The sequence below is a fragment of the Dermochelys coriacea genome, chromosome 9 (genome assembly GCF_009764565.3).
Source record: "Dermochelys coriacea isolate rDerCor1 chromosome 9, rDerCor1.pri.v4, whole genome shotgun sequence".
NCBI lineage: Eukaryota > Metazoa > Chordata > Testudines > Dermochelyidae > Dermochelys > Dermochelys coriacea.
Window position 1 is genome coordinate 37,202,382 of NC_050076.1, and position 14,815 is coordinate 37,217,196.

Below are 14,815 nucleotides of genomic sequence, written 5' to 3' on the forward strand. Positions count from 1 at the left end.
AAATGTCATCTCTTGATCTTTGAGCTGAGGTGAACCAGACACTCAGTTTTGTTCTCTGCTGAGCGTAAGGTGGAAACAAAACTAATCTTAAGCAGTTCTATACTTTATTAGGCGTGTACTGTGCAGAAGGGTGAGAAAACATGTTTTTGTGAAAAAGCTGGTGCCAGGATGAGACTCTTATTTGATATTTCTTGTAAGGCTGTCGGCTTTTCATGTTAACGAACTGCCTTACCTGGCTTGATAAGGTACTTTTGATAGCTTTCTGTCAGAAATGTCCTTGATCGCTATGTATACTTTTTTCAATGAACTGATGATGAAAGTAACATTGGAACTCAGGTTTCATTCCATAAAGCAACATTGGAGAGAATGGAAATAAACCCTTTTGGCTTTTTCAGGAGATAAATGGATTAATAGTTAATTATTAATTTTGTTCCTTTCATCACACTGGCAGCTGTTCACTTTAAATAATAATTGAAGAAATCCACTTTCTCTAAATCAACCCATGTTCATCATAAACCTTTTTGCATAGTGCTTATTAGATTATCAATAAATGAATTCTAACTTTTCAAGCATCTAAAGAATCTAAATATCAGAAATTAGTTTTGAGACAAGGATTATCTTTTTGAGCAGTCGTGGTTCTCTCTCCCCCAACTCCCCCCCCCATAATTAAATAAATAAAGCAACCTAACATGTTCTGACATTAATTATAAGCTATTGATGATGTTGTGATTTTCCTTCAGGAAATTCAACAAGAAACTGATATCCCTGAAAGAGAGCTTGTTAGAGCCCTACAGTCCCTTGCATGTGGCAAACCAACACAACGAGTTCTCACAAAAGAGCCTAAATCAAAAGAAATAGAAAATGGTCATATATTTACAGTGAATGACCAGTTCACGTCCAAATTGCACAGAGTCAAGATTCAAACTGGTAAGTTTGTTTTTATATTCAGCTCTCTGGTACTCCAAAAATATCTTAAGTTGTAAAATGTTGGCATCTACCTTGAAGGTAAATGCATCATACTAGCAAAAGGAAAATATTAATCTGTAAAACTTGTTGTCATTGACTAGTAGCCTGAAAGCGAAAATTTCAATGCCGAGGAAATCCAAAGCACTTACAGAAAGTAATAGTTGAGTTAAGTGGGGATGTTTTTTAAAGAAGTATGTAGTCCTCTCCAACTAGGAGAAGAAGGTGGAAGGACTGTAGCTTTTAAATTAAATTACTATGTTTTAAAATTTACCAGGATGTGTTCTGATTTACTTGGCGAGAGAGACCTCTATCAGCGGTTCTCGAACTGTGGATTGGGACCCCAAAGTGGATCACGACCCTGTTTTAATGGGATTGCCAGGGCTGGCTTTAGACTTGCTGGGGGCCAGGGCCAAAGCTGAAGCCCGAGCCCCATTGCCTGGGGCCAAAGCCGAAGCCCAAGGGCTTCAGCTCTGGGCAGTGGGGCTCAAGTTACAGGCTCCCTGCTTGGGGCTGAAACCCTTGGGATTTGGCTTCCCACCCCCCACTTGGGGCAGTAGGGCTCAGGCGAGCTCAGGTTTTGATTCCCCCCTCCTGGGGTCGTGTAGTAATTTTTGTTGTCAGAAGGGGGTTGTGGTGCAATGAAGTTCGAGAACCGCTGGTCTATCTCATAGATGTATAATTTGCTCTACTGCTATGAAATTACTGATTTGATGTTTTCTTCAGTGAACACTGGGTGCTGTTCCTGGCAGTGCTAGATGTTCATTGTGTCCTTGTTCAGTCATTATGATTTAATCTGAGATTCGTTTTCCTCACTTGTGGAGTCAGGATGATACTGCTACTAGTTGGAGTGGCTGCAAACATGTATTCCACTCAGGTGTACATGTGCCCAGCATACTGAAGCCAGATTTATGCAGCAGTGCCCATCAGGTTGATGCATGCACCCTGCACATCCTTGTGGCCCCTCCTGAGGCTACAAAAGAGCACTGACACCTCTGCCCCCTCAGTTCTCTTCCACGGATTGAGTTGGAGCTTGCTGTGCAGTTTTCTTCACATTTTTTTCTTATGCATAGATAGCTAGTTTAGTTTTCTGATCTCCAAGTAGTTTAGCAGTTAACATTTGTTAATTTATTTTTATTTTAAAGTTTTCTTTTTAGCCATTGTTAGTTTCAATGCCAGGCACCATTGAAATGCAGGGTTTGTTGGGCTTTATGCACTGCCTGTCATGTAGGTGTATATCCTGAATAGTTACCCTGCTTAAGTGCTGCCTTTTCTTCTCTGCAAGAGGCACATTAAGGAGAGATGCAGTATTTGTTGCTCTTTCAAGAAAAGGATGCAGATTTTGAGAGACCTTGACCTCATGGAGCAGGTTTTCAGGCTTGTCTTGACGCCGTTTCCTGAACTCAGACAGATCCCTGGACCTGAACTCTTCTCCACAGTGAAAGAGTGGGCAGTCGTCTTTTCCAGTGCCTCCCCATGAAATGACACACAAAACAGACTGAAGTCACTCAAAGTGTAAGAACTTTGTCTTCTCTGAAAAAGGATTCAGAGCATCCTTGGGGCTCATCAGGTATCCAGGATAGAGCTGAGCCATTTACCTATTACTTCCCCAGTATTGCATGGGAAGAACTTGGCACTGTGCCATCACCTCCATAACTGACTGCAGGACAGCTGTTGAGTCTGGTACCAGTGGGACCTGCAAGCTTACAAGGCAGCAAAGTATTTGTATTTCCTCTCTGTTCCAGACTCTCCTGTAGTTTAGGAGTCCATTGCTTTGAGGGCAACTCTTGGGGTACTGGGTCTTTCTCCTCAGTTCTGGTACAGAGACTGTAGTGGTACCAACATGAGTACCAGTTAAGGAGCATGGCCAGAGTTCAGCTTCTTCTCTGGTACCATCTTTGGTGCGCGGTGCACACTATGTCAGCATCAGTACGGTCTCCATCCTCTCTTTTTGTCTGTCTCTGTCCTGGCACAGTCAGCCTTGGTATTGAGTGAGAATTAGCTTGGATACTTTACTACAGTTTGTACCACAGCACCAACTATGAGATATTTCCTGGCACCCTCTCGTGATGCTGTACCATTGATGTCTCATGAAGCCTTTAGGGTACAGACCGCCATATCTATTTCATTATGGCCAATATCGTCGTCTTTGTGATGTGCTGGAGATCATAGAATCATAGAATCATAGAATATCAGGGTTGGAAGGGACCCCAGAAGGTCATCTAGTCCAACCCCCTGCTCAAAGCAGGACCAAGTCCCAGTCAAATCATCCCAGCCAGGGCTTTGTCAAGCCTGACCTTAAAAACCTCTAAGGAAGGAGATTCTACCACCTCCCCAGGTAACGCATTCCAGTGTTTCACCACCCTCTTAGTGAAAAAGATCAACCAAGTCACCTCCTGGCCCCATCTGATTTTGTACCCCAAATGCCTAATGACTATTCAAATGGTTCCCTGCAGTGTGGTTTGGAGTCCTTCAGTAGTTTGCTGTTCCCTCCTCAGTGCAAAAGATCTAGCAAATCTTTCAGACTGCCTCCAGAAGGAGAGCATTGGTCCCAAGCCAGGTCATCAGCAGGGGATAGTTGACTGGCCTAGTTCTTACTGGTCTCCCATGCCTTATACTTTACCTCAGTGGCCATTTTGGATTCCCTGGGGTGTTTCCCATTCCCCTAGGTCTCCAACATCTGCACAATTTAGGAGAAGGTCACCAGAGCGTACGATGACGGCGTTTCCAGAGCTGCCTTGCAAGTATGATCAAACACTGGTACCCCAGATCAGCTAATGCTGCAGGAGAAACCATTGCACAAGGAACTGATTTTTATCACAGGAGGATCCATTCGCTCCTGTTAACCTTTTTTCCTCCTCACATGTTGACTCCATGATTCTGGATACTTCTTCTCCAATTCCAGATTATTTGAAGTTTCATCAAGAGCTTCTGAGAAGAATGGCTGTGGCTTTGGGCATACAAGTTCAGTTTGAACAAGAAGACACAATCTTTTTGACATTCTCCAGGCTTGTGCTCCAGGCAAGGTAGCCCTCCCTATTAATGAGGCTTTTCTAGGGCCGTCAAAAACCTTAAGGCATTCACCAGCTGCTTTAGCTCTAACAGCCAACTGCATGGACAAACACTATCATGTCCCTTTGCAAATTGGGATGCAATGTGTAAATTTACTGAGAAACTGGTTACCAGAGGACACACAGGAAGAATTTAAGGTTTTCCTCGCAGAAGGTTGTAAGGTAGCCAAGACATCAGTCCAGTCTATGCTTGATGCAGCTGCTCGGGTGATGGCCTGTGCAATAACAATGAGGAGAGCTTCCTGGTTATGGAACTTGGGAATAGCTACAGACATGCAAAACTTGGTATGCAGGGCTTGTTGGGCTTTCATTTTATGGTCGGTAGTGCTTTTTGGATAAAACCGATGAGACCTTACATTCTTTTGACTCTCAAGCTACGCTTCACTCATTAGAGATCTGTTCCAGTCCCTAACAGGTAACAATACAGACCTCAACAACCCCAATACCAACAGCAATATTACAGGCAGTCTTTCAATAAATCAAGGCAACCAAATTCTTCAAAAAGAAACATGAATCACTGACTCCCAGCACCTCACAAGCAGCTCATGCTCAATCAGTTGTAGGGAAAAGCCCGAAGCCTGAGCAGCTACTGGTGGGCCGCGGTGCAGCCACTGGTCTCCCTATGGGCAGCACTCAAGCTCCCAGTGGGGAGCTGGTAGCTTTGTGGGCGCAGCCCGGTTTGGAGTGGGGAGCCCAGGGGATAGCCGGCTCAATACAGTTATTAGCATTCTTCCTTCCATTTTCTCAGTGCTTAGGAATCTGTAATGACAAACACGAAAGCTTATGCCCAGATAAATTTGTTCGTCTCTAAGTTGCCAAAAGGACTCCTCGTTGTTTTTGCTGATGCAAACTAACACAGCTATCGCTCAGTAATCAGTTCTAAGCACTGTAAGAACGAATATCCTTTTCAGTTTCTGCCCATCTCTTTTCAGGGACCCATCTCACAAATCAATACTCCTTATGAAGTTCAGATTCTGCTTACACTAGGGGCCACAGAATAAGTTCCCCTTCAACCTCAGAGAAAGGGATTTTGTACACAATTCTTTCTGATTTCCAAGTCCAAGAGGGTTTGAGACTCATTCTAGATCTTTGAAATCTCAGTAAATATGTGAGATTTTGCAAGATCTCCCTAGTATCAGTTATTCCTTCCCTAGATTGCAATGACTGGTTTGCTTTCCTCATTGTGCAGGATGCTTACTTCCATGTGGTGGTCACGCCAAATCACAGGAAGTTTCTAAGACTTGTGAGAGTGGGACAGCATTATCGGTACACAGTACTTCCCTTCAGCCTATCATTAGCCCTGCCACTATTCACAAGTGCATGGCCATTTTGGCAGCCTGTCTGGAGGAAAGGGATTCATGTTTTCCCTTATCTGGACAAATGGTTCATTCAGGGCAGATCTGAACATCAGGTTCTCCACCACATCAGGTTTATCCTTTGTCTTTTCAACTGTCTAGAAATGTACATTTTTCCCAACACACAATCAAGTTCTTTAGAAGTCCTATGATTCTGACTGCTTTTCTCCCTCAGAAGAGATTTCAGACAATTCACTAGTTTGCGTGTCTCTCAAGTCACTCTACCACCACAGTCTGAGCCTGACTGAGGTTACTAGGCCAAATGGCCTCACGCACTTGTGACCCAACTTGTCAGGCTGTGCGTGCACATCTTCCACAGATGACTAAAGTCAGTCTACTGAACAAACAGACATCCCTTAGACAAGTTCTTCCTTCTGTCTGATATGTACTTCCTTCTGTCCTAGTGTCTTTAGAATGCTGGATGGATTTAAAAAAATGTATGCGGGGGGAGGTACTATTTTCTTGTCCTCTTCCATCCAAGTCTCTCGTTATCAATATGTCTGATAGGATGGGGTGCTTACATAGGTTTGCTAGCCAAGTATTATGGACAGAAGACAAATCGACCCCTCATATGTAATATCCTCAAATTTTGGCCAGTTCTCAAGGCTTGCTGTGCTGTTCTCTCTCATGTCAAGATATTGTAGGTCCAGATTATGATGGGTTGCCCCCCTTTGGATGCCACCTGATGTGCTGAGATACCACTGAGCCTGCCCGTTATGCCAACCTGGGCACCCTTTTTACCTGTCTTGACGAGCCAAGCTATTAAGCTTCCTCCAGCACACACACAGGCAAGGCCACACCAAACTGCAGAACAAAACAGACATTGAAATTAGTTCTAGGAAGGCTCATTTTAAGGGATTTGCCACAGTACTCGGGTGTCCACCTCCCTTGGAGTGCAGACCCAAAGATATATTTTGAAATCTGCCTCCTCCCTCAATGGGGAGGAAGGTATGCACAATTATGAATTGTACACACGGGGTTATGTTATAAACAAGAAATAAGTTTATTAACTACAAAAGTGAATTTTAAGTGAATATAAGAGACAACAGATCAGAAAAAAGCAGATTACCGAGCAAATAAACCTAAGTACGCAGGCTAAGCTCAATATACTTAAGAAACAGGTTACAAAATGTAATTTCTTACCCTAAATGGTGTTTTAGGCAGGTTGAAAATTTCTGTGGTTCAGCATTCCAGTTGTATTTCTTTTCAGACTGTACCCCCGTCTCAGTCTGGACTCTCTCTCTCTCTCTCTCTCTCCTCCCCTCCCCCTCCCCCCCCCCGGCCTTCCCTTCAGGTGGCTTTAACAGTCTTTCTTCTTGGGCAGACAGGCCATGGAGCAGAGTCGTCCCATTTGCCTTCCTCCCCACTCTTAAAGAGGATTTACATAAGGTGGGAATCCTTTGTTTCCCAAACTTGATCGCCCTTCCTTTACCTGGGATGTCTTGTAACTTTACACTATAATGTTTAGTATCAGGTGGCAAGACCACCTGACCTAGTAGTGTCACAGTTACATCCCCAGACACCTCCAAGGAGGGGGAGAGATTAGTATCTTCATGGTTTTGTTGTTCCTTCCTGATGGCTAATCAAATTTGATGGCCTGTCTGGTGGGTGTCTTCCCAATACACACCCAGTTGTAATGGTTACATAGTCCATATTCCTAAGTTTAGATACAGAAATAATAAATGCATACAAATTGGATAATCACTTTCAGAAAATTGTAACCTTTTCAACGATATCTTACAAGATCCATCTTGCATAAAATACATCTCAAATGTCATATCCATATCATAAGCATATTTCCTTAAGGAATATGGAGTGCAATGTCCCACAGATACTGATTGATAATACAACCATTATGTACTACCCAAACAGATGAGGAGGTGCATGGTCGAATAAATTTGGTCAAGAAGTAGTGAAACTCCGGGAGCTAGCATCAAGAAGGGTATTACTACTTTTACTTCCAGTTTACTGCCAAGCTCTCAATACCTTTTGGCCAGTCATCTCAGGATTTTCTCAAAATCTCAACTGGTCTCTGAAAATCTTTCAATTTTGGAGTATTCCATCAGTCAGCCAATTTCAACAAAAGAAATGCCATCAATTCTGTTCTTCGTGGGGGCAGAGTCTTGTGTGCATTTCTCTCCTTTCATCACACATGTGAGGCTCAAATTGCAGCAAGACCATGGCAAGATAATTCTTCTAGCCCCAGCATGGTCGAGACAATGTTAATTCTTGGATCTTCAAGCCAGGGCTCTTAACTCCATATGCAGCTCCCTGCTGAGAGCCTGGCTTCCCCCACCTAGCTGGGCTGCCCACCCAAAGTCCGGGCAGCTCCTGGTTGGGCTGCGGTGCAGCTGCCGGGCTCCCTGTGGGCAGTACCCAGGCTCCCAGTGTGGAGCTGGTAGCTAGGTGGGCGCAGCCCGGCTCGGAGCGGAGAGCCCAAGGGTAGCGGGGCTGTAGGGCTACCTGTAGCGGGGCTGTCATCCTCCCCAGGATGACAGCCAACAACCGATATAAGTAATGCAAGGACGCTGCATCGCCCTAACTACACCGACATAAGCCCTACACCTGTCATGGAGATGAAGTTATGATGTCTGTGCAGTAGGGCACTTGCATCAGCGGGAGCAAGGTTGCAGTGTGTACACTGACATAATTAGGTTGACATACACTGCTATATGTCAGCCTAACTCTGTAGTGTAGACCATGCCTAAGTAATACTTAACTAGGTCTTTCCCTATTTTAGCCTCAGATTTTCCCGATTTACATTGGTGGTCACTGCAAGAGTTGTGCAATCACTGTTAACCTATTCTGATGAAAACTGAAACAAAAAGGCATGTAACACTTCGGTCATTGCTGCATTTTCTGTTACTCTTTCCCTCCTCATTGAGCAATGGGCCAACCCTGTCATTGGTCTTGATCTTCTTGTTTCTGATGTATTTTTAAAATGTTTTCTTGTTAGCCTCTATATTGCAAGGTAGTTTAATCTTTTTTTGTGCTTTGACCTTTCTAAGTTTGTCCCTACATGCTTGTGGTGGTGGTTGGTTTTTTTATATTCATTCTTCATAATTTGACCTAGTTTCCACTTTTTGTATGACTCGTTTTTGAGTTTCAGGTCGTTGAAAATCTCAGGGTAAGCCAGGGTGGTCTCTTACCATGCTTCCTATCTTTTCTATACACTGGGATAGTTTGCTCTGGTGCCCTTAATCATGTCTCTTTAATAAAACTGCCAACTCTCCTGAACTTTTTTTTTTGCCTTAGACTTGCTTCTCATAGCATCTTACCTACCAATTCTCTAAGTTTGCTAAAGTCTGCCTGCTTGAAGTCCATTGTCTTTATTGTGCTGTTTTCCCTTCTGCCATTCCTTAGAATCATGAGCTCATCATTTCATGATGACTTACACCCAAACTGCCTCCCACCATCAAATTCTCAACCACTTCCTCCCTATTTGTCCGAATCAGTCTAGAACAGCCTCTCCCCTAGTTGCTTTGTTCACCTTCTGAAATAAAAAGTTGTTTCCAGTGGATTCCAAGAACTTGTTCAGTTTGTCCTCCAGTTCAGGGAAGATCTGTTTTGGGTTTTGTTTTGTTTTTTTTTTGTTTTTTTTAACCTGATGGTTTCTAGACTTTTAAAAGAGATTGTGTAATTCTTTTCCTGGGTAAAGGATGCATTGCCACCTTGGAATCTTAATATTGTATTGGCCGCTTTAATGGACCTTTCATTTGAACCTATAGGCTACCTGGTCTATGTGTCGCCTGTGTCAAAAGACATCTTTTCTTATAGTCATTGTTATCCAGAAGAGTGGGTGAATTTCAGGCTGTCATGGCAGGACTCCCTTATATACTATGTTTTCAAAGATAGTGTAGCTTTGTGGCCACAGCTGAAGTTCCTGACTGAACTGGTATCTGCCTTTCATCTGAGCCAGACAATATACTGACTGATTTTTTTTCCTTCAAAACCACACTTACACAAAGATGATGAACATATACGTACTTTGGAAGTAAGGTGAGCATTAATCTTTTAACTGGACAGGACTAAATCTTTCAGGTTGTCTCCTTGACTGTATTTCTTATGTTGATAGAATGAAAGGTCACATCACAGACAATTTCTAGATGGACTATTTCCTGTATTGTAGTTTATGGGTAGCGAACACACCACCTCCACAGAAACCGTCTGCTCATTCAATCAAAACATAAGCTACTTCAGTGGCTTTTCTGAAGGACAAGATGTTGGATGTTTGTAGAGCTGCCAGTTGGCCCTCAGTGCATACCTTCACTCATCATTACACCATCGTGACTGCTTTGAGATCTGATGCAAATTTTTGGAACGCTGTGTTGTGGTCACTATGAGCCCTACCTCCTAACAGTACTGCTTTATGAGTTACCTCTGTGTAATACACATGTGCAGCCACTTGAAGAAAAAAAAACTATTACTTACCTGTTTTGTAACTTTTTCAAGATGATGATGCATGTGTGTATTCCACTAAACCGTTCCTTCCCTGTGCATTGGAGTCCTGTTTCATCATATTTCTGGCGTGAAGTAACTAAGGGGGATGGGGGCAGCACTGCCCTTTTATAGACTCAGGAGAAGCCATGAGTATGTGCAGGGGGCATGCAATGCCGTGACGGGTACTTCTGCAAAAAAAAAAAAAAAACACCTCTTTGGCTCCAGCATGCTGGATGTGCTGGGAGTGCAATACCTGTGTGCAACAACATCTTGAAGAATAACAGTACAGATAAGTAACCATTTTTGCCTAGCTCACTAAAGTTTTGAAGTTAAATTGTTTGTGAAATATGTTGACACTTGTATATGTATATGCATATGTGAGTGCAGTGTGTTAGTACTTATTATTTATATACTTCATGTATGAACTAAGATCTATCTAACAATACTTAGTGGTAGCATTTAAAAAGCATCTTAAAATATTCTGTAATTTTGAGAGAGTGTAATAGAACATATCACTGGAACTGGTAGTCTCTCAGGTACATTTTAACTACAATCACTGTACTTCTCTCATGCCAGACATTGTAAATATTAGACATTCTAACCCTTTCCTAACAGTGGATGTGGACAAGGCTGCAAACATCTTAAACACAGCAGTATGCTCTTATGATTACACTATATATGTTGTTGCATAAACTACAGTGGACTTGGGTGTCTGCAGATGCAAGCAAAATGTCAAGGTATCCATGATTTAACATGTCTACCTTGGATGGAGTATTCTTAAGGTGGCAGAGACACAATAGCAGGTTACAGATATTTTAGAGTACCTTAACTAGGGCCTCACATACTCCGTGGCACAAGGGGACCAAGTTCTGTGGCAACACCTAAATTCCAATGGGATACTAAATTATTCTCTTACTGTGCAGTCCTCTTATTCCCATCACCCTTTGCACTACATAAACAAGTACAATATGGCTCTTAATTGAAAATACTCATTGATGCAAAGTTCATACAGTTATTTTCATCAGAGGTTATATTTGAGTTTTGGCTTCTTGTTTTCTCTGCTAGCAGCACAGCAGAACCAATTCTTGACTCCATGAGAGGATGTATCTTTAAGCATTCTCTAGTGAACAACTGAAAAAGAAAGTTCTTTCTATCCTTAGCCAGAGGGAAGGCTGCCATGATGTTCGGGTTTTTGAGTGGAGAGAGTAAAATGAGAAAAGAGGATACCTAGAAACTAGAAGAATCGTATTCAAAAGCAAGAAACATCGAATTTGTGTATGAGAGAAGAGGTGCCCAGAAATAATAGCTGTAGGGGGAGAAAGACTGGAAGCAAGGACAGAAATAAGAAATTGGCGATGGTGGAAAATGCACAAAATCCAAAAGGGGCAGAGAACAAAGTGAATAGGTTGATTAGTATTTTTCTTTTGCCTAATTATCTTCAGCAGTTTAACTGGTTTGGAAAGTAAACTTGTAAATAAAATTCTGTCCCTTTCCTTACTATGTTGCATTTCCCACTGTAATTGAAACATTGCCTTAATTGAAACAGTCTCCTGACAAGCAAAGGAAATAAAACCCAGCTACACTGTCAGAATTTTTTTCTTTGACACAAACTCTAAATTATGTGCAATTTAATAAGAAAACACCATATATAACCATAGCTCCAAAGTTAATTTGGCAAAATCGGAGTAATTTTAAAGAGAAGAATCTTCAATCTGACAGTAGCCAAAAAAAGTTTTCCAAACAAAGTTCAGTACTGTTTGAAAAGCAGAGAAGTTTACTACATTAAATTTTAAACAGTAAATAGCAACTGACAACATAGTAACACGTACATAGCAGTCAATGCATGAGTAAGTACTTTCTTACATGTCTGTCTTCTTGAGACCACGTTTCATTAAAAACCACACTTGAAAATGTCACAAACCAAGAAACTTAATTCCACTGTGGGTGAAATTAAATTTTGTGCATGTTAATGTTATTGAAATTAATAATTTTGACTTTTGCTTAAGGTATTTCATCTTCTCTTTTAGTTGCTGCCAAACAAGGGGAATCAGACCCAGAAAGAAAAGAAACAAGGCAGAAAGTAGATGACGACAGAAAACATGAGATAGAAGCTGCTATAGTGCGGATAATGAAATCTAGAAAGAAGATGCAGCACAATGTGCTAGTAGCAGAGGTAACATCACATATAGTATTGAGGTGGTTGAGGTTAGGAAGAGGGCACATCTTACATTTCTCTGTCAGTTGTTACTCTTCTGTTGTTGTAGCAAAGTTACAAGGACTTGTCAGCTGTTAAATTTTTAAAATGATTCTAGAGAGACTTTATATTTTTTTCTCATACCTCTGGAAGCATAGATGTATTTAATTCCTTTAGTTTTTATTATGTCAACCAGTTACTTATAGTACAGTGGTTTATAACAAAAAACAGTAAGTTGACTGCAAAAGATTGATATCTTGTATTGAACCTGTAAATTGCTAAACACAGGGTCTTATGAGCTGCCAAGGGGAGTGAGTTTCAAAGAGTGAACCTTTTGTAGGGAGAGTCCTGACATTCATAGTTACTAAATTTGAAGGCTGTACAGACAACAAATGTCTTCCAGCCAGTTCTATCTGCCATGATGGGTGTAGGTTGAGAGGGTTCACAATGAACACTCAGTTGCACCAAGAAGTGAGAAAGCTGACAATGAGGAAACTTCAGCACAGAGTTCATGCCAACCATTCTTCTTGACATAAATTGATTGGCTGCTGGTGTGAGGAAGGATGTTTTTCCCCATGTGTATAACTGCTTAATTGCCTGCCCTGGTGCATTATTAGGTTTTTGTCTTTCTCTGAAATATCAGCTATTGACAAGAAAGGCGGTCCAATGTTGGATGTGATGGACCACTGGTACAGAAATAAAAAACAAATTAATTTTTATATGGATTAATCTAATTTCTATTACAAACTCAACATTTTTCACTTGATTAGTATCTGAAGTGTGGAGCTGGCCATGTAAACTTTAAAGGTTACACACAACCTGTTTTAACATGTTTATGATTTATTTTTAGTGTGCATTTGTATTGTGCAGCCTAACGCATTATCATCTGCAATTTAGCATTAATTGTTCTTGGTTTTTATGTCCTAGGTAACTCAGCAGCTGAAAGCCCGATTCTTACCAAGTCCAGTTGTTATTAAAAAACGTATTGAAGGACTTATTGAGAGAGAATATTTGGCACGAACACCTGAGGATCGCAAAGTATACACTTACGTAGCATAAAATGCGTTCAGCAAATTTGATTTATTCTTGGACTATACTCTTCGCATGAACTGGGAAGTTCTTTTAAATCATTAATATTAAAGACGACCATCTCTTCTATTAAATTACGATACATGTTCTAGACCATGCAGATCAAGCCTTTACTCCTTTTGAGAGTTTTCAACATCAATTGATTGAGCTTCAGGCTTTTCAACGTTATCCCTGTAGAGATCATTCTTATAATTCCTCGGGAAAATGTGAACGTGCTGCGTTTGTTTTCAAAACTGTATGAAAACAGAAAATAAAAACAAATTTAGAAAATACAGCTCATTAAAAATAAAATTGTTGGAATTTCATTTCCCCAAATCTTCAGTGTTGATGTAAATGTGTTTCTGTAGTGTTGCTTAGCACTTTGCGCATTGTATAAGTTGGGTTTAAAAACAACACAACTGGTAAGACAGAATTCCCGGTTATATTGCTCTGCTTCAGACATTTCTTTAACTAGCCATGTTTAATTTAAATATTTGGTAAATTTATAAAGACCCAAGAATACAATTTTAGCATGCTTCACTCTTCCAGCTGCACTCATTATTGTTCTGGCAATATGATCAGGAACCTTTTTGGGCTCAGTAAAGACCGTAATAATTTTGGCTTTCCCTTCTGTAATTTGAGTTCTTCCAAATTAAATTCTATATTGATTAGGTTTGTTCTGGTTTCTTTATAGGAAAAAGGAAAAGGTTTTAGTGTGTATAAACTGTATAATAATTTTTGCTGTTGTACTCACTGCTGATAGTGGATTGTACAGGGCAATGTTTTTATTTCACTTAATGTAGACACAATAAATTTAAAATAAACGGATTTACTGTACACAGACCACTAATTCAGTTGTTTTAGAGCACAGGGAGTACAATTTGTTGAATTAAATACTGCCCCTTGAAGAAACACACCAAGACTACACCTTGTTTATTAATGTCATGACTGACCAGAAGGTTTTCCACGTTAAGTACGTATTTCAGGAGATTAAAGTGAAGCCATTGTGCACTATTAATTGTTTTAAAATGCAATCTGAAAATGCAATAAATATTCTTACTTTAATCTTAATGAAATCTTCAGTTCTTACAGCAAAACTTCTTTCAAATATTGTCAATGTGGTTCAAACTGTGGATTTCAAAATTGTGATTCATGGACATCGTTTTTCTTTAAGTCCGCTTCACTGCCTGCGGATGTGTATTGTACTAAAGATTCTTTTGATTTAAGATATAGTTTTGACCTTACAAACAATGTACTCTATTCAGCTTCTCTTCCATAACTATGGTTTTCTCCATTTTTCATCAAACTCCTGTACTTTTATTCTCAGTTCTTCTTAATTGTGCTTTCACAAGAGATTTAAAAATGTAATTGGGAAAGGCTGCTTATAATATAGACACCAATTTGGAGTAAAAAACACCTGGTTGATGATCATGAAGCATTAAGGTACTGCTGGTGCATTTGTTAACTGTATCTGACAAAGGTTTCTGTTCAAATATATGTAAAGTATATCAACGTAATTCAGTATGGATAAAGATGCAACATAGCTGTTTCCATGGCATTTTGGGCAATGTTTTTATTCTGGTCTGCATATGTGTAGATTGATTTTACTTTTGTTTCATTGTCCGCATTTGCAGCTAAGAAAATATATTTCTATCTCAAACATTTTATTTTGAATATTTTGTAATTTATGGAACATGCTTCAAAGTTCAAATAAGAGCGTCTTT

General features: G+C 40.6%; 1 protein-coding gene across 1 annotated transcript in view; it reads left to right on the forward strand.

The window, feature by feature from the left end:
- CUL3 (cullin 3) overlaps positions 1-13,363 on the forward strand; it is a 107,515-nt gene extending 94,152 nt beyond the window's left edge. The window contains exons 14-16 of the mRNA XM_038416330.2: positions 741-927; positions 11,857-12,002; positions 12,951-13,363. Coding sequence (XP_038272258.1) covers positions 741-927; positions 11,857-12,002; positions 12,951-13,082 — 465 coding nt within the window. The 3' untranslated portion in view covers positions 13,083-13,363. The remainder of the gene's footprint in view (positions 1-740; positions 928-11,856; positions 12,003-12,950) is intronic.
- Positions 13,364-14,815: the final 1,452 nt, after the last annotated feature.